Source organism: Megalops cyprinoides, chromosome 25 (genome assembly GCF_013368585.1).
Source record: "Megalops cyprinoides isolate fMegCyp1 chromosome 25, fMegCyp1.pri, whole genome shotgun sequence".
Classification (NCBI taxonomy): domain Eukaryota; kingdom Metazoa; phylum Chordata; class Actinopteri; order Elopiformes; family Megalopidae; genus Megalops; species Megalops cyprinoides.
This window is the reverse complement of record NC_050607.1, coordinates 14553213-14578366: the sequence shown is the minus strand read 5'-3', so window position 1 is coordinate 14578366 and position 25154 is coordinate 14553213. Positions and strand designations below refer to the sequence as shown.

The 25154-nt window shown below is 44.9% G+C and overlaps 3 protein-coding genes across 3 annotated transcripts; 2 read left to right on the top strand and 1 right to left on the bottom strand.

Annotated features, from left to right (window-relative positions):
• Positions 1 to 1654: 1654 nt before the first annotated feature.
• gtse1 (G-2 and S-phase expressed 1) lies at positions 1655 to 8536 on the top strand. The gene is made up of 12 exons (XM_036519725.1): positions 1655 to 1745; positions 2208 to 2281; positions 2400 to 2457; positions 3161 to 3923; positions 4479 to 4640; positions 5327 to 5465; positions 5590 to 6009; positions 6143 to 6209; positions 6383 to 6589; positions 7038 to 7524; positions 7907 to 8023; positions 8416 to 8536. Exons 2-12 carry the CDS (start codon positions 2260 to 2262, stop codon positions 8509 to 8511), a joined length of 2538 nt encoding a protein of 845 aa, XP_036375618.1. The 5' UTR covers positions 1655 to 1745; positions 2208 to 2259; the 3' UTR covers positions 8512 to 8536.
• Positions 8537 to 8961: 425 nt separating this feature from the next.
• srr (serine racemase) lies at positions 8962 to 18303 on the bottom strand. The gene is given in 4 exon segments (XM_036519724.1): positions 8962 to 9094; positions 9096 to 9153; positions 17697 to 17890; positions 18204 to 18303. Coding segments are annotated over 3 exon segments (381 nt in total). The 5' UTR covers positions 17887 to 17890; positions 18204 to 18303.
• An 86-nt stretch (positions 18304 to 18389) lies between these two features.
• trmu (tRNA 5-methylaminomethyl-2-thiouridylate methyltransferase) lies at positions 18390 to 24188 on the top strand. Its single transcript, XM_036520383.1, has 11 exons — positions 18390 to 18572; positions 19012 to 19177; positions 19492 to 19598; positions 19920 to 20042; positions 20370 to 20542; positions 21061 to 21114; positions 21701 to 21767; positions 22240 to 22340; positions 22608 to 22752; positions 23061 to 23143; positions 23466 to 24188. The coding sequence occupies exons 1-11, from the start codon at positions 18491 to 18493 to the stop codon at positions 23610 to 23612; spliced, it is 1248 nt and encodes a 415-aa protein (XP_036376276.1). The 5' UTR covers positions 18390 to 18490; the 3' UTR covers positions 23613 to 24188.
• Positions 24189 to 25154: the final 966 nt, after the last annotated feature.

The following is a 25154-nucleotide window of genomic DNA, read 5'->3' as shown; positions in this document are numbered from 1 at the left end:
CGTCGTCTGTCGCGCTCTGCCACTCCTTGCACTGAGCCGAACAAGGATCAGGTACCGCTGTAGCCTACAGCTGCTGCGTCCACACGTACCACAGCGCTGTGATGATCACCGCTACGAAAACTGCGCAAGCAGCGAGCTCCTCAATGCTCAGGGATCGATAGCGGGTCTCTCCCGTTTCCTTCTCCCCCCATAACTTCTGCCTTCGCGCTCGGAGAGGCTGGATTCTGGGGATTCAAGCACAGCAGGCACAGACAGCCCCACAGTGAACCCCTTCCCAGCACTGGCATAAACGACCACCGGTACAGTGTACTTTTCTAACACTCACTGGCTGATGTCAAAAAAACATAAAATTTTAATATAAGAAAATGTGCGAAATGGGGTTACAACATGATTATGCAAATAAAGTGAACAGATGTTGTTGTTTTTTTCCCCACATTACACGCGAGAACCGTTGAAACACAAATTTGTAATTGACAACAAACAAAACAGCCTGTAATAAACTTATATTGTTTTAACAGCGTATGTTAAATAAACATTTTGCATATCATTATTTTCCCAACGAGAATAATATGTAAGAATTGATCGCGTAATACATAACTACTCAGTAAATGGCTATAATAAAATGACGGATAAAACGATGAATGAAACGATGAGCCAGCAACAACTAGTCCAGTATTTTAAAAATTAGGCAGGTAATAAAACCGTACCTTCGAATTGCGTTCATCCTCAGTCTTCAAATGAAATCATGTAGGAATATTTAAAAGGCTTCGGATGATTGTCAACAGATTCAACACATTGCCGTCAGGAATTAGTGTCGCTAATTTCCTGTTGGTTTCGGTCATTTGAAGTTGGGATGGTATCTATGATTTAAAAAAAAATCAGCGTTCGAAACAGGTGACGGCGAGACCCAGATTCCAACCTCTGAAAAATGCTAAACTTCCCAACTGAAATGCTGTTGCTATCACCAGAGTGAGCGTGCATGCCAAATTTACTGAAAAAAATCAATGATACAGTTATCGGAGACTCACGTAGCGAGTGAATAATTTCATTACCGGTAGGCTAAATGAATTGAAGTAGGCTTGTTGTGAAGAGAGAAACAGGCTGCAAAATAACAACACTAATAGTCTATCTTAGTTGACTCAAGACGACATTCACGACGATTTTCATTTAAAGTTCATATACGTTCTTTGTGTATGTTTAAATTAAAGAGTCTCAGAATTAAAGAAAATTTGCCTGACGGAATGAAGTTGTGTCATTTGTAGGCGTTCATACATCACATGAACTACAGTTCCCAGAAGACAACGGGCGAACGACAAACGTGCAAAAAATTCAGGGCTTCCTCCGCGAGACTTTATACACCAATCATATGGAGCCTATTAGTCACATGACCATTCAAACGCGGTTGTTCCCATAATTTGAAATGTCTCGTTTGTTGATGTGAAAAAAGGTGTATGTCTTATCTAATGTTAACTATGTCTATTTCTTGTCTTTAGATGTATGAGTTACGTGAGCTTACTGGACTGATCTGTGTGAATTTTATAACAGTAACACTTCAAAAAACCTGATTTTTATCTAGGTACTAGCAAGCTAACTGGTTTACTGAAAATCTAAGAAAGACACGGCGTGAGTGATTTCGAGTAGCTTACATTAGCTAGCTAGCTAAATACCAAAATTCGTAATACGATACAGTAAGTTTAGCTTGGTGCCTCTTTTAAGAAACAGAGCTGTCTTCCATACGTTTTCAGGTAAGTTCCACCTACTCGATTATTTGATCTCAAGTGTGATAGATGGCTAACTTAATACTAGTACACACCAGCTGTTGGCTAGCTAGCCTTTATATCTTTTTGCAGACAACCGGGCCTAGGCGGCTAGCTGGTAAGTTGTTTGGCAGTGGAGACATGGTTAGCTCAGTAGGTAACTAACTAGTTTGCTGTAAGGGGTGAAACTTTTTTTTTTAAATGTAGATAGCTAGATAATTTCCCGATTCCTGTAGCTTGCATAATTCAGTTGGTTGAAAGTGCCCGTTTGTTGGATAGCTAATTACTTACAGAGGGCTGGATTAGCTTGCTTGTTAACTGTATTACGGGGTAACAAAGTCTTTCCAAGATGCAACCAGTTAATCGATGAATTATGTTGTAGATGTGTGCCTGCTGTTGATGTTTAAATGAAAATGTCAGTGACTACAACTAGAAATATTTTGCTCCTAGCTCGGCCTTGAGCTGTCAGCACTTTGGACCCCGTGCCCTCCTCCAGAAAAATATGGCTTCGCTGAATAACGACGGTGAAGATTTTTTTTTCTTACAATAAATGAAATAGCGGAATTTTATTTGCAGCATAGCATGGAGGTGAATTATGATGGATTCGGTTCTAATTGGAGTTCATTTTCGTTTCTGTTCCAGATTTTTTCTCGTTGGCCGAGGAGAAGTTTGACTTCGACCTCTCCCTGTCACCTGCAAGGTGCTGAATTAATATATACCTTGTGCTCGCCTGATCTGAAACAAACCTTATGGATTAGTACAGCAAAACGTTTGCCATGCACTGTCTGCTCACATATACCTTTCCTATTGCTAGATGTAGTCGATGTAATGGCAAAACGTATGTGTTAGTGTAGATAATTGAGTTTTTAAACCTTTTTAGATAGTTACTCTCACTCTAGTTACTCCTTATAATTATATGTTTAATTTATCACTTGCAAAAGGTATTGTAAAACAGACTGTTCATAACATAAATTCAGGTGGTGCAGATAATTCAGAATACTTGTGGCAGTTTGGATTTGCGGTCCATCCGATGCTGCTTCCAGAAATTTACCACTACTTTCTTTCTCCAAAACCTGCTGTTCTTTAAAAGATGGGAGTTTAATGATGTTAATGGTCATGATTTAGGCTAAACATCAAGCAGCAAAATATATTGTGAGCACAACCTTATAGAATATCTGTTTTAGGTTTTATTAACATCAGAGTAGATGCTTAAATTGAATGCAGTTATTGGGAGGTATTTGCAATACACTGTTTCTCACAACGACGGGTGAAGATGAATCAGCAGTTTACTGTGGAACAGCACAGCTTCTTCTAGGTCTTGTGGTTGTTATAGCCACATCGTATTTGGACTTTAAGATCTGCTTCACTGTGTGAATGAATTTTTCCACCCCTCTTGTGGGCAGTGAGAAGGGGGGCGAGGATGACGACAACGAGGTGTTTGTGGGTCCCGTGGGGCACAAGGAGAAGTGCATCTCGGTGGGCATCGAGAGCCGCACGAAGGAGGGCAGCAGCACCAGCAGCGGCCTCTCCCTGGGCGTGGAGATGGGCAGCTGGAGCCCCCTCACGGGGGACAAGTTTGAGCAGATCGTCAAAGAGGCCCACCTGGTGGCCCACCAGATCAAGAGGAACGACGACGACGGCGAGGCCTGCGGCGGTGGGCGGGCCGCTGGGAAGGAGAAGGAAGAGGAGGCCGTGCCCGCCGCCGAGGGCAGCGCGGCAGAGTGCTTCGCGGAGGACGCCGCGGCCAAACTGAGCGCGCTCGGCGGCCCGCCGGCAGCGCCGGCCGCACTCAGCCCCATCAAACGGGAGACCTTCTGCATCCAGGACAGCCCCCTCAAACAGCTGCCGCCCGCCATCCAGCGGCGCCTCCTGCAAGCTGGGAAGAGCAGCAGCCCCGCAAAGCCCGCGGCGAAAGCTGGCGGCATGGCCAAAGTGGCCCCTGCTCAGCCCAAAGTCGCTCTGAGAGGGAAATCTGCCCTGTCCTGCAGCAAGGAGGTGCTGCCCAACCGGCCCACTGTTCCCGCAGTGAATCAGCGCTCCGCTAACGCCAGAGCGAACCCTCCGGGCAGAGCGAACCCTCCGGGCAGAGCGAACCCTCCGGGCAGAGCGAACCCTCCGGGCAGAGCGAACCCTCCGAGCAGAGCGAACCTGCCCCCTCCTAGCAAGGTTTGGAACAATATTTCATCAACATTCGATGGGGACCTATACAGTGCTTCACAGAATTTATACCCTGTTGTAATTTCCATAGCTTTTACAAAGATGAGCTAATACTTGTTGAATAGAACCTATTCAGTTTAGTCAGTAAAACGGCTGGTTTTTGGTCATCCAACAGGCCCACATCTGTTCCTTGTGCCAGCTGTGCTGTGCCATGCCTTAAAGGTTACGCATGCTTGTTTTTGTTACTGGTATACTATCAGTTTGCTCTGGCATACTTGATAAATGCGAATGATATGCAAAGAAATCAGAATTCATTATGTAATTGTTTGGTAATATTAATACAGTTCAAATTAAAAGTAGTTTGAGGCCTTCAGTGGGCACTTAAGTGTGAGCAGATCGTCAAAGAGGCCTGAAATAAATGACAGTGGGGATGTGAAATGGATTGGGGTCTCTTGGCCCACTGGCTTAAGCAAGCATACGCGATAAAGTCCCACTCCCTGTTAGGTACCGAGTTCAGCATGTTAAACGGAGAGCCGGATAAATGGCTGTCGTTGGCGTTTTTAGGGGAAGGTGGGGCGGAAGCTGAGCCCCTGCGGCCGTCGGCTGAGCAGTGCAGGCTCCTCGGAGGACCTCCTCTCGGACACGGCGAGCGTGGCGTCCGACGTCAGCGACTCGTCCTTCAACACCAGCCTGCCTGGGAGGAGGGGTCTCCCCGCTCCCAGCAAGGTAAGGAGCACATGACCAGCAGCAGTACTGGTCTACACACCTGGGTAGGAACTGCCTCGCGTGTGTAGTTGATAACTACTCTTAGCATAGTGATGCACTTATTTGGAAGTCGCTCTGGGTAAGAGCGTCTGCTAAATAAGGTAATGTTATGTTGTCTGAGGTGTAGTTTTAGCAATGTGCATGCGGGCCTTTCTAGGGTAACTCAGGATATAAGGACGTGATCAAACGGTCGGCCATTCAGCTCCTTGACCACAAAGACATTTTGTAGTCGCATAGTCCGAATCTCGAATGTTCCTGCTCATCTAGATGCAAAGATTCTGGGCAGCTACATTGAAATCTCTTTCTGACACATGCGGTCAGCTAGAAGCTAGAAAGGGAAAAACGAGGAAAATTTGTGTTTCAAGTAACAAAAAAAAAAAAAATCAGTTAAAATCACAGTGCAAGTGATGATACATTAGTAAATATATTTGCCATTTGATGGGAAGTTGTGGATCCCTCAGTTGCCAGAAATTCTGTCATGCTTATCCCTGTTTTCGGCAGTGGTGAAATCGGGTCACTGAAAATGCGTGCCGAGTGGTAGCTGGGCTGTGAATGGGTGCCAGCAGCAGTAATATCAGTGCTGTGTAAACCTGATTAAAGGGCGCACTTCCGCTGTGGGCATGAATCGCTTTTCTCATGTCGCTCAGGCAGGGCTCCGGGCACCTCCCGCCATGAAAGCGCCACCTCCGCAGAGCCGGCGGACCGTGGACAGGAAGAACACGTCCTCCTCCTCTTCCTCGGTGTCCAGTCTGAACTCCAGCCTGTCCACCTCGCCCTCGGCCAGAGGTGAGGCCTTGCAAGCCCTGCTGTGTGTGCGGAGGGAAGCCGTGTCGACTTCTAACAGGTGAAGATGAGGTGATGACGTTGCTAGGAGACGGTGCTTAAGACTGCTTGCGTTTGTTCTGGCCAGGTAAATTCAACACCTCCCTGAGCTCGGGTGCAAGTGCGGCGAAGGCTCGGGTGTCAAGCAGCTTGAGCAGGCTGCCCGGCTCCGGCCTGACCTCCGTGAGGCCCCGGGCATCCTCCGCTGCGAGCCGAGCCCCGGAGACGGCGACAGCAGGGAGGCCGTCTGCCTCGGCGGCGGGCAAGAAGCCGGCCGAGCCCCAGCCCAAGCCGGTCAAGTCCACCCCTGTCAGGAGACAGGACCCCGCCCCTTCGCAACAGACCCCCGCCAGTCGACCCCTGTCGAGGGCCGGCTCCGTTCCCAGCCTCCCCTCCGCCTCGGCATCGGCCATCAAGCCCGGAAGCGTCGTCCAAGCCAACGGCAAGCCCAAGGCCTTCGTCGCCCCGACTCCCACGAATCAGGTCAAGGGACCGCGGCGATCAGAGGGTGAGGATTGGTCTGCTTCACCACATGGGTTCATTCTGTTGTCAGCAGCCTGTGTGGCTAATGTTTATCAGTCTTTGCAGTCACACCTACTATGGGTGTTGGAAACCTCATCGTTTCCATTTCTCTTTTTCAGCTCCTTCACCTGATGTGCCGAAGATGATGAAGCCAAAAAGACTGATGTCTGCAGGCAGTGCTGGAAGGTAGCGATGAAAGATTATTATTTATTATTATTATTATTATATTTACTTACTTCACAGGTTAAACACATAGCTCGAGGGCTCGTTCTGTTCAGGAGTTGAACCCACAACCTTAAGGTTACCTGGCCCGTTCCCTTACCACTGGACTCCGTGTTTGGTGTGGTCTCCTCCCGCAGCCTCCATCAGAAAGCGGAAGTCTCCCGCACGCCCCCCGAGAGGTCCAAGTCCGTTTCGGCGCAGGTCCGGCGCTCCTCCGCCCTCCCCACCCCGGTGAACAGGCGGATTTCGGGAATCCCCATAATGACTCCCAAGAGTATGAAACCCGGTCTGACCGCAGAGCGGCCGCAGCTTCCAGCGTCGGCCAGGAAGATCAGTCAGGGGAGGTGAGACTGAACCGGGACTGAACCACTCTCGCTCACTCTCGGCTGTTAGAAAGGCCTTCCAGCCAGCAGCAACATCCAACCAATCAGTGTTTCTGGGTAGTTAAGACCTGACCTGAAATGAGACTGTATTGGGTGGTTGTGTCATGTGGGATTGCTTTGTTGTATAACTGTAGGTTGCAGGTCGTGGTAATGTTGGATGGTTCAACGCTTGTTGTGTTGGATCATTGTATTGGATGTTTCTGTGTCTCCTATTGAGCCTGAGTTCTGCTTTAGGTTTCTTCCGTTTAGCTAGGCAGTTTTCCCTTGCCACTGTCACCATAGGCTTGCTCTTGCTCTGAGTTTCAGCCCAGGATCTCTGCAAAACAACTTTGTGAGAAAATCCCTTTTAAAATGCACTATATGAATATAGGTGAATTGATTTGAATTGTTTTTTTGGCTCGTTCTGCAGCCCCTCTCAGATGAAGCCGGCCCAGCAGTCAGGCACTTCAGGCCCTGAGCCCGCTCCCAGGGAAGGTTCCTCCTTCCAGCCCTGCTCCCTGGTCTTCTCCCTGGAGGACGAGCCCGAGGGAGTGGCCAGCACCGCCCACGCCCCTGACACGCCTGAAGACACCTCCGCCTACACCGCAGAGGGTCCCTCTGGGCACGGCTCGGATGACCATAGATCCACCGAGCACAGCACAGAACAGGAGGTGCCTGAGAACAGCAGCATGGACCAGATTTCTAAAGAAACGAGCACCCAGCAACAGGAAGTGCCTGAGAACATCAGCAAGGACCAGAATCCCCCAGACATTAGCACCGAGCAACAGGAAGTACCTGACACTAGCAGTAGGGACCATAGCACCCCAGAACACAGCACCGAGCAACAGCTTCCGCCCAGCCCTAAGCAATTCCAGACACCGCAGCGCAGCGTGACCAAGACTCCCCAAAACAAAGAGGTAACCGTTCACGTTGCCAGCTCTGTAACCTTTTCCCAGTGCTTCCCTGCAGGACAAGGACAGTGCTGATGCCGTTAATGAACCGTGTGTTTAATTCCACATCGTTCGGCTTCAGATCTGCTTCTTCCAGCTGTTTACCGTCTCTCTGTATTTTTCATTGGCTGTTTACTCGCTGACCATGCATTGGCAAGTTTTGATTGGTTGTTCACTCGCTGATTAACAGGTTTTACTGGTGGATGCTCCGTTTTGATTGGTTGTTCACTCGCTGATTAACAGGTTTTACTGGTGGATGCTCCGTTTTGATTGGTTGTTCACTCGCTGATTAACAGGTTTTACTGGTGGATGCTCCGTTTTGATTGGTTGTTCACTCACTGATTAACAGGTTTTACTGGTGGATGCTCCGGCTCCAGTGTTGAGGCCAGAGGACAGGCCTCTCATTGACCTCTCTAACACTCCCGACCTGATCAGAACAGTCCCACTGAAGCCCTCTGGTGGACAGGTGAGATAAAGCACTCCTTAGCACGATAACAAGGTGGTGGCAGAGTGAGGCCTCAGAAACACATGAATGGGTGGAGCCACCTTGTGACTTACTGATTCGGGCCAATTGTAGTATTTTTGCGTTGGAGAGCAGAGAATTCTAACTGATTTGCACAAGTCAGTCTGTGCAGTACAGCTCCATCTGTCATGGGGTTCAAGTCGCCTCACTGCCATAAAAGCATTGTATAATAGTATTGCATCTTTGTTGTACGCGGCTAAAATACTTTCATAACCAAGGCATTAAGGTTGCTCTGTAAAATATGAATGCTGCTCATATTCAGCAGCTGTACTGCATTGATCTACCCTTAGTTCCCTTTAATGGTGGTCCTAAATCTTTTTTTTTTTTTTTTTTAGCTAATTGACCTGAGTTCTCCGCTTATTTCCTGGAGTCCCATTGACAAGAAGGAGAATGCCATGGACAGCGCCCCCCTCATCAATCTGTCCTTTTAATGTCATTTACTGTATTTAGTTTCATGTCCCCCCCTTTATCTATGTGTGTGACATTTTAAAATAAGCCAGAAGAATACTGTGACTGTGATGCAAGATTGTATGTTCTGTAGCGTTTATTCAAAATAAAGCTTTGAAGTATTAACATGTGTTTTAGGAAAAAATGCGTTGGATTTGTTTGCACAGAATGATTTCTTTCGTCCAAGGAGATGGATTCATGTGGACTTACTGAAGATGCAGGGGACTGTTGTTCACTGTACACTGTAAATTCATATCTGTGTGGTTCGTGTGGGGTTTTTTTAAGGTTCTGCACTTCTTGATTCTTGCTGCTCTGTGTCCTTTTTTGTCGCCCAAATGCACAAATAAACGTCCCGATCTGAAACGCCGGCGTCCTGTCGCTTGTGTCGTGAGCATCCTAGCGAGCGTCGCGCCCCCGTCCCGCAGCGGCCAGACTCAGTCGGGGAAGTTCCTCAGCTCGCCCTTGCTGATGTTTCGCCCGCTGAGGATGACCACGGCGGTCTTCCCCTCCAGGCCAGGGAGGCGGCCGCCCCCGAGGGCTCCACCAGGAAGCCCGGCGGCGTAGAGCGTCGCTCACCGGCACGATCTGCTCCACATAACGCCTGCACAGCGCGTAGGGCAGGGAGCCTGGCACACCCGGCCGGCCACACACCACACACATGCACACAGGCTGAGGTACTGAACAGTTCAACATCCATCAACTGTACGCACATTTACTTATACAGATTACCTAGCCTCTTAGCTACTTAAAGCTGCTTATGTAGGTTGTGGCTGTTTTGTTAGATTACCAGTCTAACAATGGATCCATGTATGTTTAACATGCACAGACTATTGAGAATTAGTCATCCCTTATCTTACTGCCCATTTTACCAATAATGCATGTCTAAAGGTTAAATACATTTAGAAAACTTAAGAGTATCACTATTACAAGCAAGAATACAACAACAGGTCTAAACAATATTTAGCACTTCTGTCCCACTTGTACTTTCTCTCGCTCAAACACCACACTCACAACCTGAGAGAAGCTGGGAAACCCACTGCACAGGTAATGAGCCTTTAAATGCGCTCAGGTGAATTGAATTAGCAATTATTATCTAACAAGGTGGCCTCCAGGTGTGGAAGCGAGCTAACCCAATCAATCACAAGTTTGATGAACGAAGTGCAGTGATTGTGTCCAGGCAGTTGGTGCAGAGGGCTAAGCCGCGTGGGTTCGGCGTGCAAGGTTGCTGTCAAATAACAATTGGTATGTCAAACCAAAAACTTCCCCTGGGTCACACAGACCCATCACTGACTCTTTTTAAAGCAGAGTCCCATTCTTATAGTGCAATACAATAATGAAATAACTTAGATAAGAGTTTTCATTTGGACAGCGGCAGACGAGACAGACCAGCCTGAATATGATAATGAGTTATATTTCACTATTTAAGTAAAGGTCAACGCAGTCAAATCATGTGGAAGAAATACGCAATCATTACTTCCTTCTTCTTCAGGACATGTTGGAATCGTTTGCGGTTCAAGCCCCCGTTGTTCTCTGTTCTTTGCTCGTTGCCGGTCGTCGGTTGTTTTCCAGTTGTTCTCGCCGAGTCGCTTGTCAAGCGCGCAAAAAAAAAAGGTGAAGTGTGTCCAGGCAGTTGGTGCAGAGGGCTAAGCCGTGTGGGTTCGGCGCGTGAGGTTTGCGGTTCAAGCCCCCGTTGCCCTCTGTTCTTTGCTCTTTGTCGGTTGTTGTCCGGTTGTTCTCGCCGATTCGCATGTCAAGTGCGCAAAAAAAAAGGGGAAGAGCGCCCTTGTGTCGGTGGCGTCGGAGGAAGATCTGCGCCTCACTCCCGTGAGGTTGCGGGTTCAAATCCGGCTGTCGGCGGCACGGGACCTTGGGGGGGACTGCGTCTCCCCCAGAGGTTTCGGAGAGGTGGAAGCAGGGGGTTATGAAGCGGGCCGCGCCGGCCGGCTGGGCTTTTGCTGCGCGGCATGTTGCATGGGTGGGGGGGACTGTGTCTCCCCCAGAGGTTTTGTAGCATGCCGCACAGCAAAACCCCAGCCGGCCGGCGCGGCCCGCTTCATAACCCCCTGCTTCCGCCGCTCCAAAACCTCTGGGGGAGACGTAGTCCCCCCACCTTCCCCCCCCCCCCCCCTCTTCCCCCCCCCCCCCCCCCCCCTCCTCTCCCCCCCCCCCCCCCCCCCCCCCCCCACCCCTCTTCCCCCCCCCCCCTCCAAAACCTCTGGGGGAGACGTAGTCCCCCCCCCCCCCCCTCCTCTCCCCCCCACCCCCTCTTCCCCCCCCCCCCCCCTCCTCTCCCCCCCACCCCTCCTTCCCCCCCCCACCCCCTCTTCCCCCCCCCCCCCCTCCAAAACCTCTGGGGGAGACATAGTCCCCCCCCACCCCCCCCACCCCCACCCCCTCTTCCCCCCACCCCCACCCCCTCTTCCCCCCCCCCCCCTCCTCTCCCCCCCACCCCCCCACCCCCCCCCCCCCAGAGGTTTTGGAGAGGCGGAAGCAGGGGGTTATGAAGCGGGCCGCGCCGGCCGGCTGGGGTTTTGCTGTGCGGCATGCTACAAAACCTCTGGGGGAGACACAGTCCCCCCCACCCATGCAACATGCCGCGCAGCAAAAGCCCAGCCGGCCGGCGCGGCCCGCTTCATAACCCCCTGCTTCCACCTCTCCGAAACCTCTGGGGGAGACGCAGTCCCCCCCAAGGTCCCGTGCCGCCGACAGCCGGATTTGAACCCGCAACCTCACGGGAGTGAGGCGCAGATCTTCCTCCGACGCCACCGACACAAGGGCGCTCTTCCCCTTTTTTTTTGCGCGCTTGACATGCGAATCGGCGAGAACAACCGGAAAACAACCGACAACCGACAAAGAGCAAAGAACAGAGGGCAACGGGGGCTTGAACCGCAAACCTCACGCGCCGAACCCACGCGGCTTAGCCCTCTGCACCAACTGCCTGGACACACTTCACCTTTTTTTTTTTTGCGCGCTTGACAAGCGACTCGGCGAGAACAACTGGAAAACAACCGACAAAGAGCAAAGAACAGAGAACAACGGGGGCTTGAACCGCAAACCTTCTGCACTGCCCCCTGCTGCCCTTCTGGAGACCTCCTCTGGCCTTTAAAAGGTCAAAGACAGTCGGTTTTGAACCTGGGTCCTCTCGCTTCATAGTCCAGAGTTCTACCTCTGCGCCGCCAGAGAGTAACGCTACCTGCTCCCCGGTCCGATTCTTTCTACCGCAGCACCTACCGTGACCGACAGAAAAGAAGTGCATAGCCTGGTGTCAGGATTGGTGTCAGGTAATGGTTTCAGAGCGAGTTTTTTTTAATTATTATTTTAAAACAGAATTTTAACTCATAAAACAATTAGCATGATGACTATGATGCAAAGAAATTTTCTAACCGGTATCGGAAGGAAGTATCGGCCAGCTTCTCTACACAGTCCTGCATGCTTCAACTGTCTTACTATGCCTAACTCTTGCGATGTTTAAAACCTGTTGCTTGAAGTGCGCCAACCAGCAGCGAACAGGCCTGTGGCTTCAGGTCCTTTCACCGTGCTGCCCGTTTGCACCCGGAACAGGCGGCTTGAGTCTCCATCCGATCAACAGCTCCAATTAAGGCCTGCATAAGGCCTGCACTGGACCAAAGCAGGGGCTTCTGAATCTCCAGTGGTAATTGCAATGAAGAGAATTAAATTGCTACTTTGTACATTTTTTTTGTAAACTGCCGTTTCACTTGTCACACAAAATAAAAATTGTATACCTGTCAATTAAATGGGAAATGTTTTATTGTATGCTGAATGGTGCTGACTGAAAGGTTTCCCTTGCCCCCTCTCAAGGCATTGACAGCTTTCTCCAACATCAATGTACTTTTTAAAGTCAGAAATTTTCTAAATTTCTACAATGTTTGATCTTGCACTACAATCCAAATTATAATTGTGATGCTTATGTTGCTGATGCTTAGCATTTAACTGTAGTCCATAATGTGACTGAATAAAGTAGTAGAGTAAAGCATTCACAATGCCAACATAGTTTCACACTTAATACAAGAGTGATGAGCTAGAATTCGAATGAATGAATTCAAAGTGAAAGTGAAAATGTATGATTTGAGCTGGAACAATGACCCATACCCTCTCATCTCAATCAAAAACCACTACTTTAGATTACTTCATGTCACCATCTCAGAACAGACCTACAAATCCATGTCTTACAGCACTAGTCTCTAACCTTGCTCCTGGAAATGTACTACTTTGTTTCCCATAAAAATGGAACATCAATTTTTGAAAGAGTGGAGGCAATGGGGGCACTGTCATCAATTATATTAATTATCAGTTATAGTTGATTGTTTCTGGAAATTAGGCACTTTCTGTCAAAGCTTCCCTGGAATATTGTGCTTCAAATTGCTGAAAGCTAACAAATTTATAATGAACTTTTTCCAGGTTTTGTCAGTCAATATAACAAAGGAGCACACACACAGCACCTTTTAAGGATCTTAAAGTGAATCAAACTGGGCGATTACTAGATGGTCAGACTGAAGGAGCCAAAGTGGGAATTTAGCTAACACAACAGTAACTCTACTGTACTCCATGGGATCTTTGACTATAGTGGGTCAGGCCCTTGGAATAACATCTAATCCAAAAGATGCTGTCTCCTATAAGAGTGTTCTTACTGCAGTATATGGAATGGGGCGGGGCTGGCTGTTTGAGAGGAGCTGGATCCTCCAGTCCCGCCCACTAATTCTTTCCACTGGAAGAAAGAAAAGCATTGCTAACAAGTCACGATGGTTCCACGGGAAATGAGAGGAGGAGACACCTGCAAGGGTTTTATTCAAGACTCTCCAGGGGTCTGCTCCCCTGAATACTTTTTCAAAGCAGCGGACATTTTTAAAGTGCACAGCGCAGCAAAACGCGGCTCTAATTTCACAATATGTACTTAATTACAACAATGACAATAAACCATCTTTGCTATTTCATATAAATGGAATCGTTCAAGACATTTCCTCAAAACAGAGAGGACAGAGTACAGAAAATCAAAACAATCAACACAGTCTGTACACACTTCACACCCAGTATCGTACAGGGTTTACAGATGAATCCAATCACCACCAACTATTTTTCTCAAATAGTTGTTAGTTGTTAGTTTCCATTAATATGTATATTTATGATAATATATATATGTTAATATTCATCTATCAATTTGCTAGGCACATCTCCAGTGTATATACCACTTCCATACCATACAGTACTGCTCCTTTATAGGGACAGTAAATTTCATTTTGGCAATGATGTTTCTTTTTAGAAATTCAGTTGCTTACTGTTCAGATTTACAGTTTACAAAAATTATGCCAAAATTGCAGTTTAGTTAGATTCCAAAGAGATTATGCAAATATTTTTATATTGTCCAATTTCCATAGGATGCATTTTGGTGAAATAGCTGCGGCGTGGTGAAAATAAGCACACTGACTTAACCCCTCAGACAACTAAGAAAGATCCAGCCCCGCCCCTGAATTCAATTTAATTTGCATTGACCAATGCCAAACACCAGGTCTGCTGGCTGGAGCTGGGGTTGCAAGGGTCTCCAACGGCACAGTGTCCAGCTAGTGCGCTGGAGGATCCTACTTCCTTTTTCATCACAGAGAGAGGACTGGCCCACCAACACTTCCGCAAGCAACAAGCGCTTACAGCTCTGTAGAAGATGGCACACTTTAGCATTAAGGGGTGATTAATGGGCGATTTGTGAGAACATGATCCAAGGACAACAATCAAATTTTTTTTAAACACGTACATCACAACTGGTACATTTCTGACTAGTACATGTACAATCCTGTGCTTGTAGCTGTACATTAGAATGTCCCTTTCCTATCAGGCGATACAGACCATTGCCAAAGACAATGTGACCTGTGACCTCAGCGATTGCACTAAATTAGAGATAGCCCAGCGTTTCGTAACACTCACACTGAGCGATTTGTATCTCGGTGCACATTCCAACCAACCGTTTTCGAGTTTGGCCAGAGAATACAGTGTTCTGTGTGCTGTGCCCTTGTTTTTCCTGTGTGTTATCTGGCGCTTTTACCTATTAACTGCAGCTGAAACCGAGCACGATAGTATCGTTACCTCTATGCAAGGAAAACATTACATTCCGTCATTTGGCCGACGCTTTTATTCAGATCGGCTTGCAAATAACGAGTCCAAAGCACAAGAGCAAACAAAGTCCTTTTGTAAACAGGCAGCCAATTCAAGCCCACGGTTCTGTGCCCTTTTTGAGTGGTTTGTTTCCAGCTGAACCAAAATGCACTTGTTCTTATTCCACACACACTTCTGGTGAACCACAATGACAAACTGAACTGAGTTCCGGACAGTTCCGGAGTAGTTTGTAATTTCATCTACGGCTCTAAATGTCCCAAACCACACTATTTAAATCAAACAAGCAAACAAACCTGGTATCAAAGTTCCCAAAGTGAAGGAATTATTCTGCTAAAAACAAAATTTTGTTGTGTGCCCATTTGAGCTAAAACACATACTACACACCACTAGTTACAGCTGTGATTGGTCACTCATCAATTAACAAAGGACAGCCTCCTCCACAGACAGATGCAGCACTTACGCTAAATAACACACAGGAAAAGCATCCATAATAATATCATAAGGTCATTCCTCATTAAATCAACCAATATCTCATACACTTTGGTCTCAGATTCACTTCAGACTGTTCAGCAAATGTTCAGCAGCCATTCACATAAACTCTGAAGTGTAGTCGTTTTATTCCAAGTACTTACTTGAATATACCCATTTTAAATTCAGGTCAGGTTTTGGCTGTCTAATATCTCAGAAAATACTGTACACACAGGTCTGATTTTTTTCGCAGCTGGGTAAGGCCAAGCCAAGGTTAACATTTACATTAAATAATAAAATTCCCAGAGCCACTTGATATTATATACACAAGGGAAAAGAGGTATCTCTTGTTTCCCAAACACATTTCATTGCCCATGTAACTGGATCCTCTCAAATGTTATTGATTAATTAGATTAATTTTTGTGCAAACTCTTGATTGTGCTGCAATTTTTCCTTGTTTCTACAGCAAATCATGTCTCCAAAATGTACCCAAGAATCTTCATTATTGTATAATTACTTTATTCATTACTTTGGTCATTACTTCATAAGGTTTAATGTATAAAAATATCTTTATTCATTGATTTTGTTCACATAAATTTGGTTTTAGAATTTTATACTAGTAATGGAGTTACGAATTATCTTAAAATAAGAATGTGGATAGTTTTAATATTTCAGCAAATTAAATCTTTGTTTTAGCTCAATTTCTAACATCAGGCAATATATAATTGATTTTGATTTCTGATATCTAATGATAAAATAATAAAAACCTTGATCAACTGGGCATGACCAATGAAGGTATTCATGCAGCCACTGTTTAAAGAAAACCTGCACTTGCAGCACAGAATGAAAAGGCTCTTTTAAAGTATACCAACACAAAAAGACAGCAACCAGAAAGCTTCCCGTTGCAGTTTCTGAGCATGCCCACACAGCTCTGTTTGTGGTTGGCTGGGGACTCGCATCACAGCCATCCTCACAGCCACATGCCGCTAAAGATGCTCCGTGGCCTTAGCACTGGGCGTATGCGCGTTTTCAACGATGTTACCCAGAAGACCTTCAGGAAGATCCGGTTTGTCTGTTCTGAGTGAACATGGCTGGTTCCCATCTCAGATACAACTTCAAGTTAACAGAAGCCCAGTGGCAACCGCTGGGCAGATACATAAACAAATAAACTACTGAAGTGATACTGGATTTTTGCTTTTGTCTTTGCATACATCCATACATAGGAGTGTAACAAAACACTCAGCTTACCTTTTAGTTCAATACATAATACTGGGTTCACAGTTTGATACTATCACAATATTCTGAACCAAATTTGAATGGAAATAAATTATGACTAACCAAGATTCCTAGTTTATTGCTGAAGTATAAAGTGTGCAAAACCTTTTTTAAAAAATTCTTATTAAAATTATGAACAAAATAAGTGGAAATTATTGAACATTGATTATTTGGTATTTCTCACAGACTTATACATAATTCCAAAGCATTTAGGCTCCTATATGACTCTACAAAATGTATATGACTCTGCATCTGACTCCAACATGACAGGAAATCTGGAACTCCATTATGGGATGTTTCTTTGGATCACCAGCATTTTCATGATGAAATAATGAGTAAAATGATGCCAAACTTGTGTTGATATAGTCAACTAAATATATTATCAAATGATATTTTAACTGTCACAAAAGAATGGCAAGTCAGTCTTTGTTTGTAAATGTTATGACCATTTGGGACTGTAACTGTTACCATATGGCCTTACCCAGCTGTTAACATGGATCTCATACAAACCTCATACAAACCAAAATACTGTATTACCTGTATCAGTTTGTTTTTCACACACTTTATACACCAGGGGGAGCAAAATCTACTCACCTCCTTGACGGGCTAATTCATTAGGAAGGTTAGTAGGCAAGCATGGGATCAAATAGCAATGTACTCAATAGCTCAGTGGCATTGATTGGTAGGTAACAGTCACGACTTGCTCTGCAATGTTCTCTGTAATTAGTTCACCTGAAAATGATTAGTTAATTGTTTTCGTAATTGATTAATTGCTGTCGTCATTCTTGTCAGCTGGCTTCCATTAACCTTCCTAATGAGCCATTCTGCCCGGCGACCCGAGACGCTACTATGTAGTATGCACCCGTGGTTTGTCAAACAAAAGCGTTATTGCAGAACATAAGGAATATTACATTTTGTATATAATAACTACACACTAATTCCTTTGAAATGTAAAAGTTTAAGATGCCGCTAATAGCTCCACATTTGGTTTTGCCCGAATTTAAAATGTCCAGAATGGGAAAAATAGGATAATTCTGGTTCACGTGTTCACAGCACATGAACTTTAGAGAGCTTAATTCAATTTAAATCCATCCATGTTCCACACTTTTCTCTCGGTTTGAAACCACGTGAATCCAAATTGAAAAAGAAAAAATAGCGGCCATTCAAAAGTGTATGGGGTGCAAACCACTTGCCACTGAGCATGGTACCGAGGTCTGTGCTAAGCCATAAAAGAGTCATTGGGAGCTTTTAAGTGCATTCATTCAAAGCATGCAACTCATCGTATAGACTAGTCACTAACATTATGAGTACAAACCGGTACTCTGCAGGTTTTCCATTTTGATACAGATGTTGCTTTTGACGTTTAAAGACAGTGTCGTCTGGCTCCAATGGATCAATGGCGTGTTGATGACACCCAACGGGCTGGCTCTTACGGTCTCCCTGGCTTCTTTCAGCATCTCTATGGTAATGCTGTCTCCACACGTCTCGTCCATAACGCTGGGTGGTTAGTTACACGTGCAAACAGAAAAGTCACCATTAGTCATGAGAAAATATTGATTTACTGTAATAACAAGACAGATACTTCGTTGATCACTGCTGTGTCGAAATATGGCACGTGACAGTGATTTGTCGAGTTAATTTAACCTGCATTTTCTCCAAAACCGTCGACAGAAAACCTGCTTAGCTAGCTACAAAACCAGCTACTCAAAACAGCACAAACCCAAATTAGCCAGCTTTTTTTCCTTTTAAAACTCTTTCTTCAAGGGGGTATTTACTTGCAATAACTGTTACGAGCTCGTTTTTACCTCACCTTTTGACGAATAGCTTTCCAGACAGCAAATTACGAACAAAACACGACAAACGTTATAGGTTTTCTCTTAGCAACCTTCCTAAGGTAAGCAGAAAACAACAAAAACAATTGGAACAAAAATCAATACCGTTATTTGTTTCTAGTGGGACACTTTCTTTTGATGCACTTTCAAAGATGGCGCTCTCCTTGAAGCAGCGTGAAACGTCGGTACCTTTACCTGAATAAAGTTACATGTATTACCTACATGAATTTAATAATTTTGTTTTTATTAAATTATTGTATGAATCATGGGTATTGTAAGACACGTTGTATGTGCGATGTCAGGCGGTGTGGACAGCTCTGTCTCTGCCCTTCTGCTGAAGCGGAGAGGTAACTGTTAGACCTTATATTGTCCTGTAAGCTGGCTATCTGGTTGATATTTATTGTATATTAGTTACAGGTAGGCAAGTAAGTTGAATTTAACGAGACAGTGGAATTTTGCATGTTTCGAATTATTTTTTATTTTACCAGGCTAAGTATAACTGGTTAGTATTTTTGTAGAAAACAAAGACCCAGCATGCTAGTCAGTTATGTCAGATCAGCGTTTTTAGCGTAATTGTAGTACTGTACTATTTGTTATCGATTTCTATAGATAGACATTGAACCTGTCTAACGTAAATATTTAATCTGGTGGAAATTAATCAGATAGCAAGCACGTTAACGAGTTATTTGACGTGATAGATGGTAAATTTAATAAATGAGAGCGTATTGGCATAGTCACATGACAGTGTTGCCTGCAGACAGACTAACAGTAAAGCGTATTTTGAAGGTTACCACGTGACCGGCGTGTTCATGAGAAACTGGGACTCTCTGGATGAGCGAGGCGTGTGCAACTCGGAGCAAGACTGCGAAGATGCGTACAGAGTGTGCCAGATGTTGGACATACCTTTTCACCAGGTCTCCTACGTGAAAGAATACTGGCATGAAGTGTTCAGGTAACCAAATAACCTACCCCACCACGCAGGCACATATTTTGGATTTGTATTTACAAGTTGCATTTTCCCAGTCCAGTAGAATGAACTGACAATTTCAACAATTTCGCAGTGTTACAATAATAGAGAATCAGGGGCATAAAACGCTCTCATAAATTTGAGAAACTAAAAATACTTTCATAAAATGTAGCTTAAAATGCATATGAAGCTTGTGTTGTCGTCAATGCCAAAATCATCTTTGAAAATACTTTATCACGCTTGCGGCACGCTCTGATATATTCACACACTATTTCACACATTATTGTTCCTCTTTGCAGTAATCTGTTGAAGGAATACCAGAAGGGGAGGACACCCAACCCAGACATCATGTGCAACAAGCACATTAAATTCAAACACTTCTTCCAGTACGCCATAAACACCTTGGGTAGGTGACAGTGTGGAGTCCCAAGGCAGCGAGATGATTGCTTTGCAACTTTAAACATAATCGTCTTCCTGGAGGGTCACGCTTATGTTAGTTTTTGATTGGACCCCTTCCATATTTGGTCCATTCTTACATTTGCCATACACATTTACATCCAGTCAGTTCATTTATTGGCCATATACATTTACATCCAATCAGCTGGGTTAGAGTACCTGGATTTCTTGAGAGATCAAGCGTTTGTTATTCTTTCATTGCCTTTGTCTTGATCACGCTTTATTATAGCTAATTGGCATAGGAAGGTGAAGGCCATCTTTTCGCCAACAGGTGCTGACGCCATGGCGACAGGCCACTATGCCAGGACGTCCCAGGAGGATGAAGAGGTGTTTCAGCAGAGGCATGTTCCCTCACCCAAAACGCTCTTCAGAGATCGCTTTGAGATCAGAAACCGTAAGCAGGCGTTTTCAAATGCACTCTGTCTCATTCTTTCTATGCTGACTTTGTGAACCAGCGACTACATTACGGTCAATATTCCTTAATAGGACATATGATAGGATATTAACTATAGCAACTTAAATGTGCTGTCACTGTCTTCTAAGTTGTGTAATATTGGCTCAGTTTATTGTTTGTAATCAAAGCTTATTTTGTCCATAAAATCCATCAGTTCTTATTGAGAGTATTTTCAATGAAATTTTCCTCATGGTCTTTATTTGATTATGTATATTTGCTCTCCGTCGGCCATTGCTTGGTTTTAATCCTTCTATGTCTCTGTTGAAGCTGCCAGACTGTATCAGGGAGCTGACCGCTTGAAGGACCAGACGTTTTTCCTCAGTCAGATCTCCCAGAGTGCACTGCGGCGGACGGTTTTCCCACTTGCGGGACTCACCAAGGACTATGTGAAGAAGATGGCTGCAGAAGCACGATTCCAACATGTCCTGAAGAAGAAGGAAGTAATGATTGCATATTTCTTCCACATGATTTGACTGCGTTGACCTTTACTTAAATAGTGAAATATAACTCATTATCATATTCAGGCTGGTCTGTCTCGTCTGCCGCTGTCCAAATGAAAACTCTTATCTAAGTTATTTCATTATTGTATTGCACTATAAGAATGGGACTCTGCTTTAAAAAGAGTCAGTGATGGGTCTGTGTGACCCAGGGGAAGTTTTTGGTTTGACATACCAATTGTTATTTGACAGCAACCTCATGAGGGCTGTTGAAGTATACCTGGTATGATCTACAAAATGCTGTCCCCTGGTTCATACCTGAGCACTTGTGGACTGTTTATAGTACATTAGATTTTATGATCGGATCACTCAGACATGTTGAATTATAATCTTTAATCTACTATTTTTTATGATCTTTATTGCCAGAAATAACTCAACAGCTTAATGGATCATTTTATGATGAAATTGACTTTCATTTAAGGATTAGCTTGAGTCTCCAATGAATGCTCTCTCTCTTGCAGAGTATGGGGATCTGTTTTATTGGAGAGAGAAACTTTGAGGACTTCATACTAGAGGTACTGTTACCCCTCCGAATTAAAGACAGTATATAGATCCGCTTAATTGTCATTATAGGACATTGCAAGAATTATATCCAAAAGTGTCTGCAGGAATAGATGGATTATTTTTAGGTTTGCAATATTTAAATGGCTATTTTTACCAGCCTAACCTGTCTGTAATTCTATAGTTAAAACAGGTGATTCATGATGTTTTTTAATTAGACTGCTAGGGTCTGGTTGATTGGCATGGCATGACTGTCACTTTGCCTTCTTTAAAGGAGACGCAAATAGTGGTGTTTATGTCCTTAAAAAAGTAAACCCAATTTCATTCACGATGTATTCACTATTTCACAGAGTGAGTAGATCTTACTCAGTGTGAGAACAGATTTTATTAGCTTCCTCTGAATTATACTGTCCAAATGCAAAAGTATTGTTTGAGGCCAAGATATATTTCAGGAATGAATGTCTGAATCCTCAATGCATAGTTATTATGGTCATTGTGAAGTGTAATAAACGCCACAAATTGAGACTGTTCAGGTGTAATAATTTTACAGATTTATATTCAAGCCTCATAAGTTTCCTGTAATGATTTTTTTTAAATCAGTACTTGGAGCCCCAGCCTGGGAATTTCGTCTCAGTTGAAGATGGGAAGATCATGGGACAACACAAAGGTAACCCTTATTTGTGTAAAATGCATTATCAAAATGCACTCCCTCATGTCTCATCAAAGGCCACCTAGGCTAGCGCTATGGGCAGATTAAACATTTATATTACATTCATATTCAGTCATTTTGCAGATGCTTTTATCCAGTGCAATACAAAATTAAAATTGCACACAAAAAGGTTAGACTCGGGGCAGAGAAAACCCAGGGAAAGTGTTTCGTTGGACGTGCCAAGTCTTAACAAAACAGCCTTGCAAGAGGCATAATTGTGGTGTTTATTTGGTATCGCCAAACACCCAAAAAATTTCCCCAGGGTTTATTTTCAAATACATGTCACTCCTTTCCAAGAGCTTAAATATTTAGCTTTGCTGTGATGTGTACGGTGAATCCTAACTGTAAGGGAGACTGCTGATCTCTTTTCAGAGAGCAGCTGTGGTTGTTGCTTAAACCTGAATGCTTGCCTTTTCACTCGTTCTCTCAGGCTGGTTCACCTTGACGCTGGGGCAAAGGGCGAGGATTGGGGGACAGAGGGATGCCTGGTTCGTGGTGGACAAGGACATCACCACGGGGGACGTGTTCGTGGTAAGGGAGGGGCTTTAATCACATTCACCAATGGAAATCCCCCAATGATAATGTCCCAACCCTTCACTCACCAATCAGAATCCTCCCCCTAGTGACAGGAGCAGTATCTGATGAAAGTTCATATTTCAGTGACCTTTGGAGAAGGCTGCATGTATGAGAAAGCTCGGGTCGGTATCCTGCAGTGGTTGTTTGTGATTTATTTGCGGTCGTGATTGCCCTCAGCTCCGACCGTGGATTGGAACTGACAGTTCAGGGCTTGTTCCCCAGGCCCCGACCACCAACCACCCGGCGCTGTTCAGGGACACGCTGCGGACCGACCGCTTCCACTGGATCGCCGAGGAGCCGCCGGCCGAGCTGGTCCGCAGCAGCATGATGGAGTGCCACTTCCGCTTCCTGCACCAGATGCCTCTCAGTGAGTCACATGACCAGCTACCACTGCCAGCACAGATATTCTGTTTACTGAGCTGATATTCAGCTAGCTGCGGTTAATGCTGCCAATTTTTGTCTTTGCCATTGTTGAAAGTAAATGTGTGAGGACTTGCTGTCTTATCATGAAGGTTCCTGAAGGGCCTTGGCTGAAGAAAGCAGCCAATAGCATACCAATGTAGACAGCACCAGAATGTTTCATTACCTCTGATAGAAGGAACACAGAGCGGAACTGTGTAATGGTGTAACTCTCTAACAATGACTGTGTAATGTAACGAGCTCTCTGTGCTCCAGGTCCTTGCACTGTGACTCTGAATGCAGACGGGTCCGTTTGGATAACCATGATCCAGCCAGTGAGAGCCCTTACACCTGGCCAGGTGAGTGTCACAGACGCACGCCTAACATCAAGGAACCTTAGAATGGAAAAAAATTCTACATGGCATACCTTAACATTTGATTTTAATCTTCATTAAACCATATTGAAGCAATAGGGTGTAAAGGTCTTGTGAAGGTCCTGCCAGTCTTTTTAGTCTGTGGGCATCATGTAGTTTACGCGTCTGTCTCAGTTCGCAGTGCTGTATCAGTGTGATGAGTGAATCTTCTCTATCTCAGTTCGCAGTGCTGTATAAGGGTGATGAGTGATTCCTCTCTCTGTCTCAGTTCACAGTGTGATGAGTGATTCCTCTCCCTCTCTCTCAGTTCGCAGTGCTGTATAAGGGTGATGAGTGTCTGGGCAGCGGGAAGATCGTACGCTTGGGCCCCACAGAATACACCCTGCAGCTGGGCCGAGACCGCCTGAGAGGTGCCCCCTCTGACCCCGACTGCACCCCAGAACCCGTCAGCTGAAGAAACACAGATCCAGGTTTATAAGACGGTGTAACTACTCCTTAAACTGGGCTGAATGATAAATAACCACATCCGATGTGGGAGAGTGACTGTAATTACTAGGGAAACAATGTACTGGACAAACATATTGAGAGGTTTTACTCTAGTATGAGAGATCATTTTGTCTGTACTGTTTAACAGTGAACATACTGTTTTGTATAAATATTCGGCACACATGGTCATGCATTGCAGTGTATTGAATATTTTGAGCGTTTAGAATATGTGTCTAATTTCTTCTGGTTGCAACAACAACATTGGTGTCCAAGATACCGTTCACCATATTTGGTGAGGAGCAGAAAATGGATTTCATTTTCTTACAGTAGCTTTAATGTAAATTGAAAACACGTTTTTATATATATCAAAATGAACAGTTTAAAGTGCCTTTTTTTTCCTTTTTCATACTGTTTTACATTGCCGTTTGTGGACTAGGGAAACAATGTGTAAATTGTTTAGCTTAACTTGAACAGGCAACTGAAGCTGTTGGAGTCTCGTAAATATCGGTTCATTAGAGGGACACATGACAGTATTTCAAGTAGACGTGGGAATTGTACTTGACCATTTTCTGATAGAACTCCTGATAAACCATAAGTCTTACTTTACTGTTTTCTGATATTTCTTTGTGTCAGTTGTCCTGTATTTTGTTATGATAATTGTGTGTATTCCAAATGTAGACATATATCACGTGCAAGACTTTAAAATGGACATTAGCTTAATATCCCTACCCTTTGTGTAAAAGGTTACTTCACCTCCTTACTCCCTGAAAGGAATTAGATGCCTGCTGTAAAGCATGTTGACCTTGAATGAGAACGTATGCCCCGTATGCCCATAAAGTTCTCTGCCGTCTCCGTTGCAGTCAGTCTGACTGTTCGGAGATGACGGCTTGTGACTCTGATGGACTTGACTTGACGTATTCAGCGCGTTGTCCTGTAATTGCAGAATGGCTGCTCTTGTAGCGCCTTGAGAGCGGTTTCTTAGTGCTGACTGGGGCAACAGTGTAGCAGGACTCGTAACCAAAAGGTGATTCCTGTGATTCCCCACGGGGACACTGCTGCTGTACCCTTCAGCAAGGTTCTTAACCCACCACAGCCTCAGTAAATATCCAGCTGTATAAATGGATAACATTGTAAAAACCTGTAATTGATGTAAGTCGCTCTGGATAAGAGCGTCTGCTGAATGCTAATGATGTAATGTAACTTTGAGCTCATCCGTCGTACCACTAGAGGGCGCTCATCGTATATTTTATGACGATTGTGATTCGATTGCCTAAATACTCACTCTCTCGTGGGCAATGTGGAGGGTACCATTAGCACCCCCCCCCCTATGGCAGAAGCCACTTTTTCGACAAAAATGCTGACGGTGAGTCTATTTTTCTACACTGCTGGATGTGGGTCTGGGAATAAATGCCTAATAATTGTACTATAACGCCACAGTGCCATACCACAAATAGAAAAACAACCCTGAAAGTGGCCATGTAACTATAAGTCAAGTCACCTATGGCAAAGA

Excerpts from the sequence above, each read along its gene's own strand:
- gtse1 (XM_036519725.1), top strand. The coding sequence starts at position 2,260 with ATGGCTTCGCTGAATAACGACG. Across the intron at positions 2,282-2,399 it reads GGCTTCGCTGAATAACGACG|ATTTTTTCTCGTTGGCCGAG; the intron begins GTGAAGATTTTT and ends TTTCTGTTCCAG. Across the intron at positions 8,024-8,415 it reads TGAAGCCCTCTGGTGGACAG|CTAATTGACCTGAGTTCTCC; the intron begins GTGAGATAAAGC and ends TTTTTTTTTTAG.
- trmu (XM_036520383.1), top strand. The coding sequence starts at position 18,491 with ATGGGTATTGTAAGACACGTTGTATGTGCGATGTCAGGCGGTGTGGAC. Across the intron at positions 18,573-19,011 it reads CCTTCTGCTGAAGCGGAGAG|GTTACCACGTGACCGGCGTG; the intron begins GTAACTGTTAGA and ends CGTATTTTGAAG. Across the intron at positions 20,043-20,369 it reads TCGCTTTGAGATCAGAAACC|CTGCCAGACTGTATCAGGGA; the intron begins GTAAGCAGGCGT and ends TCTCTGTTGAAG.